The sequence below is a fragment of the Sebastes fasciatus genome, chromosome 12 (genome assembly GCF_043250625.1).
Source record: "Sebastes fasciatus isolate fSebFas1 chromosome 12, fSebFas1.pri, whole genome shotgun sequence".
NCBI lineage: Eukaryota > Metazoa > Chordata > Actinopteri > Perciformes > Sebastidae > Sebastes > Sebastes fasciatus.
The window spans coordinates 30,894,249-30,908,042 of NC_133806.1; the positions used below are offsets into that span (position 1 = coordinate 30,894,249).

A 13,794-nucleotide genomic window follows, 5' to 3' on the forward strand; every position below is an offset into this window, starting at 1 on the left:
GTGACTTATGGGCAGCAGTTTTTCTTCTTATCACTGAGGCCCTCTGCTGGCTGACAAGATAATGTCACACAAATGTCACACAGTGGGCTGCAGGTTAACATAACTAAATATGGATTGACATAAAGATCCCCATCACTATGAGCTGGATCACTGCAACTCTCAACTTATTATTTTTTTAGGCCTAAAGCAAGTGACACAGCCCTCCATGCCAGTCTAAAACCCATGTCTGTCATTATTTGTTATGTTGCAAATAAACTTTAAAATGTTTTTACAAATTCCATTCACCTTTCTTTGTTCAGTGATCTGCATTACTGTGCCTTGTTTCAATTGTTCGGATAAAAAGAGCAGACAAAATAATGTTAACACGTGGCAAAGGACTGTAATATGGCAAAGGACTGTAATATGGCAAAGGACTGTAATATGGCAAATGACTGCATGTGGTACAATATTATTTGACATGGCGAGGTTTAGTAAGCCTACCTTAAAGAGTCATAAAACACTAATGTGTAACTAAACACATTATGACACAGTTTGGGAATTAGATGAGGTCAAATGTACAAATACATTACTGTCTGCTGATTGCACGTGCATCTTGCTTGCCCTAATGATGCATTCAGGTAACATACTTGATTATTCTTTCAATGGCTACTGTTCTTCAATGAACCCTGCATGGTGTCTCAGACTTCCTGAAATGTGAATTCTGGCCTGTACAGAAGTGTTGGATATTATATGTTCACTAAGTTACTTATTTTCACCATTTGAGATGACAACCCCTCAACTCATTGTTTTCTATTTGTGAATTACATTGACATGTTTCATTGACAAAAATCAGACGTTTAAGTCCGTGCATGAAATCTCATCAGGGCTAATGGACGAGGTTAAACCCATTTGAACGGGTGAGCACCGGCCTGTACTGTACAGTTGAAGCTGCTTAAACACAGAGTCATGCAGCCAGATTTTCCCAGAGGACATGAATGCAGCATTTGTCCTCGTTTCTGTATGTGGGGACACGTCGGGTTGTAATAAATGACAATGTCCACTAGAGGTCACTAGTGTTATTTAAACATGTTTGGTGCATTTGAATGAGTGCACATCAAGGCTAAATGTTTACTATGATCGCACCTCTAGTTACATTTAAATGTCCTCAGTTTATCAAACCACGTTTCTGTTTCTGAGGAGTTGATTCTCTTCTCTTCAAATGCCATTGAGCGGATGGCTCAACACAAAAGAAAATAGGCGACTGAAATTTCATCTGCCTTGTTATATTATTTATTTCATAGAATTTACAAAAATATTCCTTTAATTAATGCGTCAAACTCAGTATCAAAATGTACGATGTTTTTCTTAAAAAAATGCCGCCGCTTTATGATCACCTTGTGCACAAATTGTGTATTCAGTCTATCTGTGCGTAAAATCTAATCTAATCTGATCTGACGTGTCCTTGGACGCTTTCAGTCTTTGTGATAAGGAGCACTATAGCTCTATTTTAGTTTTTCAGAAAATTGTGTGGACCTACATCTACTTTGGTCAACTTTATAAACTTAGCAACAGCTCTATATGCTGCTCAGAAATATGTCATTTTAGTCTAAACCTGTGTCTAAAATAAGTGTTTGAGGAAGGAACAAAATTGTTGCAAAAATAGTTGAATTTCATTGTTTGATTCAATACTTGATATCGCAATTTGAGTTATTGTCATCCAAAATAAAATAAACTATTATTATCATCTATAGAGAGTGTAGATGAACACTTGGCAACTAAACCTCCTCCAACAAAAACTTTCCCACATGGACTCTCTTGTCTGTGTCGGTCCGTTGGCTCTAGTGCGCGTCTGTTTGGAGGTCTGTGACATGAAATAGTTTGAGAAGCCCTGCACTGAGCGACCATGTGGGCGTGTTTCCCTCGGCCCAACAGTCTCCGCTCTTGTGTGGAGTCCAGAACGCAAAACGCACTTCTTCTGGTGCGACTGGAGGGCGCAAAAGTAGCAGATCTCCGACCCTGACGCGCGCACACCATCTCCAACTCCGGCGGCCACCCGAATCCAACTCCACTGAGCGGAAAATAGAGAGTTTCTTGACATCTCCCGGTGACTCTTCCAGCCATGGACGCATCTCGACTGGTAACGCTATATCTGGGCCTGCTCCTTGCTTTCCTTGGGAATATACCGTGTTTCCAGTCTGCTGCTATCATCTCTCCCTCTGCGCCGAGGAGACACAGAGGAGCCCGGATCTCTCATCGGGACGGACAAAGGTCATCCAAAATCCTAAAAGACATCTTCGCGTCCACGCACCCTATCGTGGGCCATCACAAAGAAGACCCAAAGGACGCTATTGTGCCGCATGAATACATGCTCTCCATATACAGGACATACTCGGCTGCAGAGAAGCTCGGACTAAACGCAAGCTTTTTCCGCTCCTCTAAATCTGCCAACACCATAACAAGTTTTGTGGACAGAGGAACAGGTTGGTTTCAGTCCGCTGCCAGCTCCATCAGCTCATTCTTGCATAATTCTGTGGCAAAGTTTTTCCTCAGCAGACTGGTCTAATATTCTCCTCTTGTATAGATCTTAATAAAATGTGTTCTAAAAAATACAGTCATGCATAGGAGGTACAGAAAAACAAACTTTTAGCAACTTTTACGCACGTTTTAGATCAGGCAAAAATAATATGCAAATGCACTTTTACGCGCACAAAATATCAATGAATCATAAGAATAAGTGTTAAATAAAAGAAAAGTCTAGAAAGCTGCAGGATTATATGATGTTCATGAGCAGTTGTGTAACCACACAATTCGGAATTATTTGCCGCACAGTCGCCGAATTATGTCACTTTTTCCGAGTATTAATTTATATTACACTTAAATTAACCCCTGGGTAACACAACAGTAAAACACTAATTAAGGCGCTCTCTAAATGAAGGCTGTAGATCACTGTCAGTGCAGGCTGCAGCAAAACTACACTGCTCCCAACCTCCACGTGAATGCAGGGAAACTCTTTTTTCAGTTATATGAGAGCACTCGGTGGTTGTTTAATTTTCGATTTTTTTAAAATTGATCTCCAAACACAAACACCGTGAAATAAATCCGAACATTTCAAATACAAACTGAGGTTAAACCCCCCCCAAATCAGGCACGTATTAAAAAGTCTTGTCTGTTGCCTTTCTGGTGCCCAGTTTGTCCAAGTTGTGCTGACAAAGGGAGCTGGGGGCCATGGCAGAGCGGCTCGTACTGTCGGTGTGAGAAGCAGGTGTTTGGGTCAGTTAACATGTGTAACCAAGTGATTGGACTGGCCAGCGAGGACAAACACAATCTGATAAACACAAACACATCCAGCGCGCACAAGGGGACATAAGCCGAGTTAATCTTTGCAGGAGAAATAAAAGCTATCTTTGTTTGCGTTCCCTCCGGTCTGGAACACTCCGAGACTGCGCGCTGTAAAAAATATCCTCATCACTACTCCAGAGTCGGCTGCTTAAATCCTACTGCTATCTGCCTACTTGGCAAGGTGCAACTGCAATTATTCCTAGTGCAAATCAACTTTTTTTCAAGACTAATGTTCAATTAAATGTACTTTTTTACAATACTTATTACAGGGTTTGATACCTTTTGCTTAAAAAAAAACAAAAAAACGAACTGCATTTAAAATAAGTGATGTTCTCTCTCCACAATTGCTCGTTTTCAGAGAGAAAAAGAATGAATATAAAACTGAGAGGCTCATCCGTGTGGCCATTTCTTGCAGTGTGAAGTGATTTGATATAAAAACGCCTCACTCTCTCTCCTGTGATCGTGATGTGATGTGTCACTGGCTCTGACCCCGAGCTGGACCCTCTGAGAGCTGCTTGGCATCGAACGGCTGATTGGAGTATTTGAACTCGGTGATCTAATTGAGTGTTCATGTCATAACATATCAGACACTGTCTATTCTTCCATAATGACCCAGCTCGGCCACGATGGGCACATCACCAAAAAAACGACGAGGGGGGGGAAATGAAAGAGCACTTCCTTTGCTGTGAAGTGGTTCGTATTTTTATTTTTTTTATTTATTTTTTTTACTGCGGAACCTCCCTTTGCGACCGCCACTTTAATTACGGAAAATTATTTTTCTTCCCGTTCTTTCAGCTCAAGCGCCTTGGTTTCTTTTGGGATTCCTCCCAGCATCCCCTACGTGTTGCATTGCATTAACCTGCAGAACGGACCTCAGCTGGGAGTTTTCGTTATTTAAATCACCACCACCATCAGGAAAGAAATCCTCATGGGGGCAGGCAGTGTAAAGTAACAGGTTTTACGTCTTTTACGCATTATTCATCCACGCACAGACAGGTTTTAGTGAGTGCGCCTATGATCTACGGCTTCTTTGGCTTTCTCACTTTTGTAGGTAAATTAAATGTTCTTATAAAACCAGGCAGGGTGTTTCCTGGAGGTCAGAAAAGGCAAGATCAGAAAAGAATAACCCGAATCTGAAAATTAGTTTTGGCACTTGGGGTAACTCATTAAAGCGCAGATGGTGCAGCCCGGCCTCTCTCTCTCTCTCTCTCTCTCTCTCTCTTTCTCTCTCTCTCTCTCTCTCTCTCTCTCTCTCTCTCTCTCTCTCTCTCTCTCTCTCTCTAAACAGAGGCATAGATGACAAAAACATGTTTTGCATTTGTTCAAATACAAGCAACAAGGTCAAACAAAAGTGCACAGGATGCCGTTTTAACCGAGCAATAAAGTCCACCGCACTCTCCCCCAATTATCCACCGTCAAGCATCTTACGCGTAATGGAAAAAATTGGCTTTTTACATAATAATGAAATTAAGAAAACTCTCTAAATTTTTTTAACTGTCAACACGAATATGTCTCAATAATTCCAACAGTGTGTTCAGTCAGTCAGTCCGTGCAGGCGCTTTTTAAGGGGAATGTTGTCGTTGGCAGGATGAGATGAAATATAAGAGGGGAAGTGCTTTAATGAGGAAGTTGGGAATTCAGAACTGTTAATTATTTGGTGAACTTGCATTCGATTTGTTTGAGGTCTTATAAAAAAAAGCAGGATCCTAATGCAGACCATACGCGCAAAGTCACTGAAACGAGCACACGGTTTCAATCTGCTTTTACTGTTTGACTCGGCAGGGTTCACGGGGGGAAACTGACAACTAGATTCATATATCTCTTTAGAACAAGCTTTACAAATTATAGCACAGGGGTGTTTAGATGTAGGCATGTCACTTTTATTCATTTATTTATTTTTTAGACGTTCAGATAGACGAGAGACGATCAACCGAAGCAACTTTTATTTTATAAGAAGGAGAAGACCACACATCATTCATCTCAACAACCAATTCAACTCCGCTTTTAGGTTTAAAACCTTGTATTTTTAATAAGTGGAAAAATGTGACATTTAAAAGAAAGGATTTCACGTATCCTAATAACTAAATAAACCTATTTTAAGAATTTTCTTGAATTTAATGCGATTTTCTTGATAAATTCTGCTCCGGATTGTGCATTTACTCAATCAAAATGTCGAGGAAAAAATAAAAACGGCAGGAAATAAAAATAAAACAACATTAACTCCTATTTGCTAAATTTTTTCAGGTGTTCATAAGAAATAAAATATAAATATATGACACAAAATAACTTGTTATAGTGGATTTTGTTGGAGCAAAACCAAGAAAACGTGCACAATGTGTCTATTAGGCTGTAAACTGCAGCTTGATATGAATAACAAACGCTAAACTTAAATCATTCTGATGCAAAATATATTTTGTAAAATAACACATAAAACACTTCTTTGTTAGTTAAATGCAGATAAGCTAACGCCTTTTCGTGCATTGTTCCACAGTGTTATATTCCAGTCTCATTGATGGGATATTTGCAGGCCTCCTGGGTCTCCAGCAGGGAATAATGCATTAATTGTGTATTGTTCAGTTGAGTGTACAGTATGTCGCCTTTGGTTCGTTGTGTCTGGCAGCACCCAGGGGCCTTCACATCACTAGGCCCCTTGTTTTTTTTTCTTGCTTTCTTTCTTTCTTTGCAAGAGTTCTCAAAAAAATGAAAGAAAGAAAAGAAAACTAACCACATTTGTGATGTTCTGACTGCTTCTCAGATTTAAGAGCTTTTGAGTCTGTAAAGAAGGAAAAGTTCACTTCCACTCTGTCAAAGAGCTGGAAATTAATAATCAATCTGTCATCAAGTGAAATGAAAGCAGAGCTATTTTCATTAAAACATGCTGGTTTTGATTACAAGTGGCGTGGCATTACATTTTAGCCAGAATCTACTGGATTATTGTCACTGCAATAGCAAAAACGAATTTTAGCCCTATAATGACAGGTGGATATATCCATAATATATACATTTCTTTTGGAACAAGTGAGATTCGAAACTTCCTGTATATATATCATGAACATTGTTTGCTTTGCATCATAATATCATTTGAAATTGTTCATGTGCAACAAATTCGCATGAAATGAAATTAAGAAACTTGGGGAACTACAATTTCAGGAAGGAAGCCTGCAGGTTCTGTTAAACTTAACCCTTATTTAGCCTTTAGCATGATCAAATATATTATTATCAGGATAATTCAGTTAGATGTAATCAATTCAAAGTAAATTAGTGGGAAGTACTGGTCAAATGGATTTATAAGTATAATAGATAACCAAAGTTTTTTTTTTTTTTTTACCAATAATAAACGTGGGGTGTTAACTTTTTATTCTTTTCCAAACTGAGGACATGTCAGTTTGTTTCAGGCAGGTTCAGGGTGGACATTTGAAAAACAAGAAAAAGAGAGAGAGAGAGAGAGAGAGAGAGAGAGAGAGAGAGAGAGAGAGAGAGAGAGAGAGAGGAGAGAGAGAGAGAGAGAGAGAGAGAGAGAAGGCCTCTGTGGGAGAATGTGCTCCCCCCTCCCCCCTCCCTCCCTCCATCCCTCTGAACACTGTACACCCTAAGTGAATCTGACTGCAATTATTTTCTTCTTTTATCCTTGCAGACGATCTTTTGCACTCTCCTCTGCGAAGACAAAAGTATCTGTTTGATGTCTCAACCCTTTCAGACAAAGAGGAGCTGGTCGGGGCTGAATTGCGGATCTTGAGGAGAGGGCCCGGAGATGTGCAGACGTCCCTGCAGACGACGGGTCTCTACGACATCCAGCTTTACCCATGCCGCTCCGACAGGCTGCTGGACTCCAGGTCTCTGGACCCGCTGGACTCCACCAAGGCCGGCTGGGAGGTTTTGGACGCGTGGGAAATGTTCAAAGCACACCAGCACCATTATCATCACCCCCATCATCATCATCATCATCCCCATCACTATCAGCAGGGCAACCAGCTCTGCCTCCAGCTCCGCGTCACTCTCCGCAAGTCAGACACCGAGGTGGACCTGAGACAGCTGGGGCTGGACCGGAGCGGCCGGTCCCAGCAGGACAAGGCCATCCTGGTGGCCTACACCCGCTCCAAGAAGAGGGAGAACCTGTTCAACGAGATGAAGGAGAAGATCAAGTCGCGAAGGTCTGTGGGGGAGGATGAGGAGGCTGTGAAGGCGAAGGAGGATGAGGAGGATGGGGTGTCTCTGAGGGGGGTTAGAGGAGACGGGCCTCGGCGGAGACGGAGAACCGCGCTGAGCAACCGGCACGGGAAGAGACACGGGAAGAAATCCAAATCCAGGTGCAGCAAAAAGGCGCTGCACGTGAATTTCAAAGAGCTGGGCTGGGACGACTGGATCATCGCTCCTCTGGACTACGAGGCGTACCACTGCGAGGGGGTCTGCGACTTCCCCCTGCGGTCGCACCTGGAGCCGACCAACCACGCCATCATACAGACTCTCATGAACTCCATGGACCCCAACAGCACCCCACCCAGCTGCTGCGTGCCCACCAAACTCAGCCCCATCAGCATCCTGTACATAGACTCAGGCAACAACGTGGTGTACAAACAGTACGAGGACATGGTGGTGGAGCAGTGTGGGTGCAGGTAGCGCTCCTTATTCATTACAACAAAAACTTTTAAAAGACAGAAACAAATCTAAGAGAAGTCTTGATGGGTCCCAGGTTGAAGATATAAAGTCCTCACAGGTCTTTGACGCATGACGCGCCTTGTCTTTATTCTAAAAGGGATGCGCACAAAGGCGATTTCTGCTTATTTATTCAGACTCACAATAATTCACACTCTCTGCCTTTAACGTGTTACGCCTTCATTCCCATCCACGCAACGAGTCGTCGCTCATCAAACAGGCTTTTGTTTTTCCCAGAGAGTGAGATGCGTCCATGTGGCACAAGGGTGCGAGATGGGAACCCGTTGAGTCAGGCTGTGCACCTGTTCGTGCCGAGGCCAGAGGACAGTGAGCTCTGCCTGTCAGCGCTTTGTTGCAGCTCTGCCGTGTGATCCTGCCTGCCAGGCCGGACTCCTTTGGGTATGTGCATCCAGGCCGTAATTGCCACTGTCCAGCTGGAGTCATTACAGGCCCGAGCAAGTACCCGTTTTCCAAATAAAGGGGGTGCATGTCTAATCTACCAAACACACACACACACACACACACACACACACACACACACACAGAGACTGGTCTGAGGAGAGGAGATAAGATGGTGGTGGTAATGCCTTCAAGAGATTTTTGCCTTACTGGAGACCAGTTGAGAGGCGTCGTGCGCCTTTGTGGACAGAAAAGGACACAAAACCAGACTTGTGCCTGACTGGGGCCCTGTTGTAAAAAAGAAAAAGCACACATTACTGAGGCGAACTTTTTGCTCAAAAGTCTGCATCTTTACGAAATGCACTTCCACACCTGACTGCGCCAAGGACACGCGGTCAGTCAGAGAGAGAGTTTGTCTTCTCTGATGACGAACATATAAGAGAAAAAAAGACTCGCAAACGAGACGATATTTAAATGCACATTAGCTTTGAATGCACTGCTGTTCATTATTTTTTTTGAGCTGTAAATATTTGTACAGTCGAAAACTTTACAAAGTGCAACGAATGAAGAAATGAGGAAAACGGCATTTCTTTGTAAATATACAAAATGCACTCAAATCGGTATAATTTCTATTCTATAATTATTTTATTATTTGTGATGTACAGAGTTCCATGATAATCATATATTTCTTACATTGATAAGAGTAATTTAAGGTGTATTCGATATTGTTGTTGTTTTTTGCAGAGGGTGGAAAATACCATTATTAATGTCTACCTCATAATTGCATATAGGATCTGAGTTTTGAGGTGCATTCAGTTAGAGTGTAAAGAGCTTTTACAATGATATATAAGATCATTTATATACATATATTACTGGATAATATTCCACACCATTACTGTACAAATAAAATTCAAAACAAAGTCTACCAGTCTGGCACTTCTGATGATTAATTTTTAGCTTTCATTTCATTCATTTTAAGTGTTTTTAAGAGAGTATGGCTTCCCTAGAAAGCACATAAATCAATAAGGTATGGTATTTCTTTATGAAGGAATAGGAGGCCAAGAACTTGTCTTTTTAGTCAATGGATTAAATAAATAAATAAAAAATATATGTAGGCCTGAATAACTTTTTATAGCCTATATTTCTAAAGTCTTCAATGATGCATATTTGAGAAAAAAATCATTATAATTTTTTCTTCCTGGATGATTAGATGTGCTTAAATTACACACACATCTTAAAAAACACACAGTTTTAAGATCTTACTAAATGGCCTTTTAAGAAAAATACTTTATTGTGGCATTTTTAGACCATTCCACGTAGTTCGAGAGACTTTAGAAGCTTAAGATTTCATCAAAACCAACACCAGAATCCCATAATAAGACGTGTACAGTGCATATGGAGCACATGTACCTTTGCCTTCAGGTATTCTAGCTAATACATCCTTCCCCTTTGTAAACAGTCTCTCATCAGAGACAACAAATGTCACCATTCAGTGACTGGCTGGCTCGAGATTGCGCCATATAAACATGTGGTGACCATCCAAGCAGAAGGAAATCCACTGACTGACTGTCATTGATATGGCACCGAATGTACGAACCCCGGCTATTTCCCAATGAATTAGCCCGCCTGGGTCAAGTTTACTTAACACTTTAATGTTTCCCAATCTGTGGATGAAGAAACAAAAAAAAAGTTTGAAAGAAGGGATTGCTTCCATATAGGCTATCGACCTTGGCCTGGAAACAATTAGGAAATTGCTTTGAAATGTTATATGTTGTCCAGGCTCTTGTACAGTATCATGTCACTCCCCACATGTTTGCTAGGGGGAAACAGAGGATGCTAAGTGCACTCTTTAGCGGTCGCTGCAAATGACTGACACAACAACCATTCCCCTGAGTATAACCAAATGGCCCTCCAGGCTATGTGTCTGGAACACCATCGCCGGGGTGCTACGCTATCCCCTCACACATCACAAGTGCACTATGGGAGATACTCTTTGCAGCTGATTCTGGATACTGTAATGTTGCACAATCAAGTCTAAATTTTCTTAGCAGCTTCATGTAACTTGTGGGATAAACCCTTTTTTCCTTTTTGATTTATATTTATTTGACAAGTTCCCCGGTCTGGTGGGCACTGGCCTGGAGGTGAGACTGAATGTTAAGGGAACAGTTAAATGGTGATGAAAGGGAAAGGAATGCTTTGTTTACCCGCTTCAATCCCTCACTCTCAAGTTAAATGTTCCTATAAAGTTCTTCATCACAACCGCCTTATTGTCCCTCCGCTCCACGGCGAGGCAGTGAGAGCAAAAACAGAGAGTCGTGTTTATTTGAAACTCGGTCCTAATATATTAGTCCAAGCAGACCCAAGTTGGCAAAGAGACGGGTCCTTTTCGTCAGAAACACAAATAGTCTTGACACCCCACATCTGTGCGCGGAGGCTCCTCTTTAGAGATCTGTGAGGCTACATATGTGAAGATCTACTAGGTGTTGCTCAGAGTGGAAGGTCCCGGGAGCCTCTCCAAGATGTAAAAGAAAGCCTTGGCTCGTATGGAGACGTAAATGTTCCTCATACTTAACCTCTCCGTTATCAGTGATGTCCTCATCAGCGACAGGAAGGGCATAAATCACGCTGATCTTTCAGACGGCGAAGACCTCTAAGCAAGCAGAAATTTGTTTAACTGGCATTAAGGAGCATTAGAAAATTTATCGCGAGGACTTAGATCTTGTGCTGTGATTTGTTGAACGGATACCATTTAAATGTAGAGAGGGGAAGAGAAAAGAGGAGCCTGGACGCTGCCAAGGCCTGACTTTTAAACTGCTACTGATACAATCCAGCAAGAACTTATTTATTTTTCAGCGACTGCTTCTCTCCTCACAGATTTCTTTTTCTTTTTTTTGCCTCCAGAGGGGTCCCTCCTTCTCTGGTTTCTTCTAGTTCCCACCATTATGGTTTGCAGATACCGTAGTTCCCTCTATAATAAAGCTTGACACCTTTCTCCAGCCAAGAACACAGGCCAAATGCAAGGTGGTGCTTCTCTGCGCTAAACAGATGCAGAACAAAAACACCCTGACAGACGTACGTGTCTACAGTATAATATGTGCATTCACACGCAACATTGAGGAGTGTCTCTTTCTGTATGTATTTGTGTGACTGCGAGTGAGTGGACAGAAGGGCAGCAGCGTACACAGATGGACAGATGAGTGGTGCAGGAGAGCAGCAGATGCCTGAAGTGACCCTTACTGCCGCCTTTCATTGAACCACTGGCTTCAACACAAAGGCAGGGGAGGCCCCAAACATTAAATACACTTGCTTGTGCCTTAATGCCAGAGGTCACTGCTTTTATTTTTCTGCGATCCAATTTTTCAAAAACTTATTTTTGGAAAAATAAAACAAATCGTTTGCGGAACGAGAACCAAAACTATAAAACTGTTTAAGATAGCAACGGTTGGTTGCACTTGGCAGCTGCTGTTTAAGCAGGGACAGATAATAAACCCCAAACACAGCAGCAGCTATAGTGTAACAAAAGATCAGGGTGTTTCCTCTAACGGGGCATCTGCCCGTCTCTTCCTCTGTGGTCCGACAGAAAGCCATCCCTCCCTCCTGTCAGACCATACGGCAACAGGAAGAGAGCAGACACCTCCACTTCACCACAGATAACCTGCTAATTGCATTAAACCCACTCCCAACTGGGTGTTTGAAATGTGAGGATGAAGCCGTTGCTAATGTTGCTTATCTCAACTGCAGTAGAAACTTTGCTTTGAAGTGCATTTTGTATTTGGGGAATAAAAATCTTTGCATTGAATGCATTTATAAACTCAAATAACAGCAAAGACTGAAGTCAACTTGATAGATCTGCTTGGAATACCTGTCCAGAGAAGGCCGGTTTTTGTTCTGTTTATTTTCTAAAGGAATGTCTGAGGGTGCCCTTTCACCCCTCCTCATCCATTTACTGCCCCTGGTCTATGTTACAGATGGTGACCCGGGTCCTCACCATCTCTGATTAACAAGTACACCTCCTGATTCTCCTGCAAATCTCTGTAGAAAGGAAAGCTTGTCTTTTTGTATGCTCGCAGTTCATCTTTTTGTGTCCCCGTGTGGTTTGTGTGAGGGTCTGAATGGGCTCGAGTCAAAAGTAAATTTACTCAGTTAACTCTGACAATGCTCATGTTTGGGAGCAAGGCAAGGACATGACCTCGCTGCCAATTCACATCCGCGGAGGCTTGTGGAGAGGAGAGGGAGGGTCGTTGACCAACGGGGGCCGGACAATTGCATTCACTGGCCTGATCGCTCGGCCCGCGGGAGGACAAATTAGGTCTAAAGTGCATGCTTTAACTTGCAGTGTCAAAGGAAAAGACAGGAATTAAATAGCGAAGCAGCTCCACAGTAGCCAGGAGTAGACTTTATGGCTCAAAAGTAAGGAATAACCCAGCATCTCAGAGTCAAAGGCACAATTCTTTCTCTCCTCATCCATGCTCAATCAATGCCCATTAACTTTTTCTCTACAATACACAAAACATACCCAAATTCAAAGAGGGACCTGGGTGGTAAAAAGAGGTTTTGATTCTGCATTGTAAAACGAGACATGTAGGCAAACAAACATGGGTCAGGGGCAATGAGGCAGCAAGACAAGGATCTGACTTTGGGGGGGGGGTTGCAGGAGGACTTGATGGACAACTCCACAACTCGGCAGAGGCAGAGCTTTCACTTAAAAATGGTGCCTGGCCTATCTCAAAAGGTCAGAGCCCAGAACACTAACACACTACATTAATCATGAGAGGCTGCGGCTTACCTGTCTAGCGTTTCAGCCGTGCCGTACAGTTAACCTCAATTATGCTTGATTACGAGGTGTGGAAGACGCAGGGCCCGGGCCGGGCCGTGCAAAAGATCAGGCATCAATAATGCAATTTCGGATTAGATGTGCCTGTCTGTCACTGTGCAGAACGGACAGAGCGGCTTCTCGGGGAACAGGGTCCGGGGTCAATGAGCAGGTACAAAGTGGAGAGTTTTTGCAATATGATTCGCTCTGTGCGTCTTTTAATATCTATCACATTGTGGTCCTATGATGGAATGAAGCGCCAACATAAGCATACACACAGACATATGCATATGAGACACAAACACATACACCAAAGCATTGTGTGGTGTACCACAGAGAGCTAAAGGCTTCATGCTGTCCCAGCCCCCTTCTTGGTAATTGCCCCATTATGTGTTGGTGGTGGATGGAGCCATTACAGATGTTTTATGACGGGGCCATTTTCATTTTGTCTCCCCAATGAGGGACAGATTTATGGTGCAAGGCAGTCTTCCATTCAGGGGTAAAAAAAAAAAACCTCACCACCGCATTCCCTAATACACAAACACACACACACGCATGTGTTTACACACACCGAAACAGAAATGCATATAACTTCACTGTCTTAACTGTGA

General features: G+C 42.5%; 2 protein-coding genes across 3 annotated transcripts in view; both read left to right on the forward strand.

Annotated features, from left to right (window-relative positions):
* The window catches only part of tent5aa (terminal nucleotidyltransferase 5Aa), a 198,443-nt gene extending 191,639 nt beyond the window's left edge, over positions 1-6,804 (forward strand). Inside the window, exon 3 of the transcript XR_012596404.1 lies at positions 6,785-6,804. The gene's annotated coding sequence lies outside the window, so the exon portion shown is untranslated. The remainder of the gene's footprint in view (positions 1-6,784) is intronic.
* On the forward strand, positions 1,827-9,295 carry gdf6a (growth differentiation factor 6a). 2 transcript variants are annotated; one of them, XM_074654714.1, is made up of 2 exons: positions 1,827-2,459; positions 7,016-9,295. In XM_074654714.1, the coding sequence occupies exons 1-2, from the start codon at positions 2,099-2,101 to the stop codon at positions 7,933-7,935; spliced, it is 1,281 nt and encodes a 426-aa protein (XP_074510815.1). In that variant the 5' UTR covers positions 1,827-2,098; the 3' UTR covers positions 7,936-9,295. The 2 variants fall into 2 exon arrangements, with proteins under 2 accessions (XP_074510815.1, XP_074510814.1); XM_074654713.1 differs by having other exon boundaries at positions 1,829-2,459; positions 6,953-9,295.
* Positions 9,296-13,794: the final 4,499 nt, after the last annotated feature.

Excerpts from the sequence above, each read along its gene's own strand:
- gdf6a (XM_074654713.1), top strand. The coding sequence starts at position 2,099 with ATGGACGCATCTCGACTGGTAACGCTATATCTGGGCCTGCTCCTTGCT. Across the intron at positions 2,460-6,952 it reads TTTTGTGGACAGAGGAACAG|ACGATCTTTTGCACTCTCCT; the intron begins GTTGGTTTCAGT and ends TTATCCTTGCAG.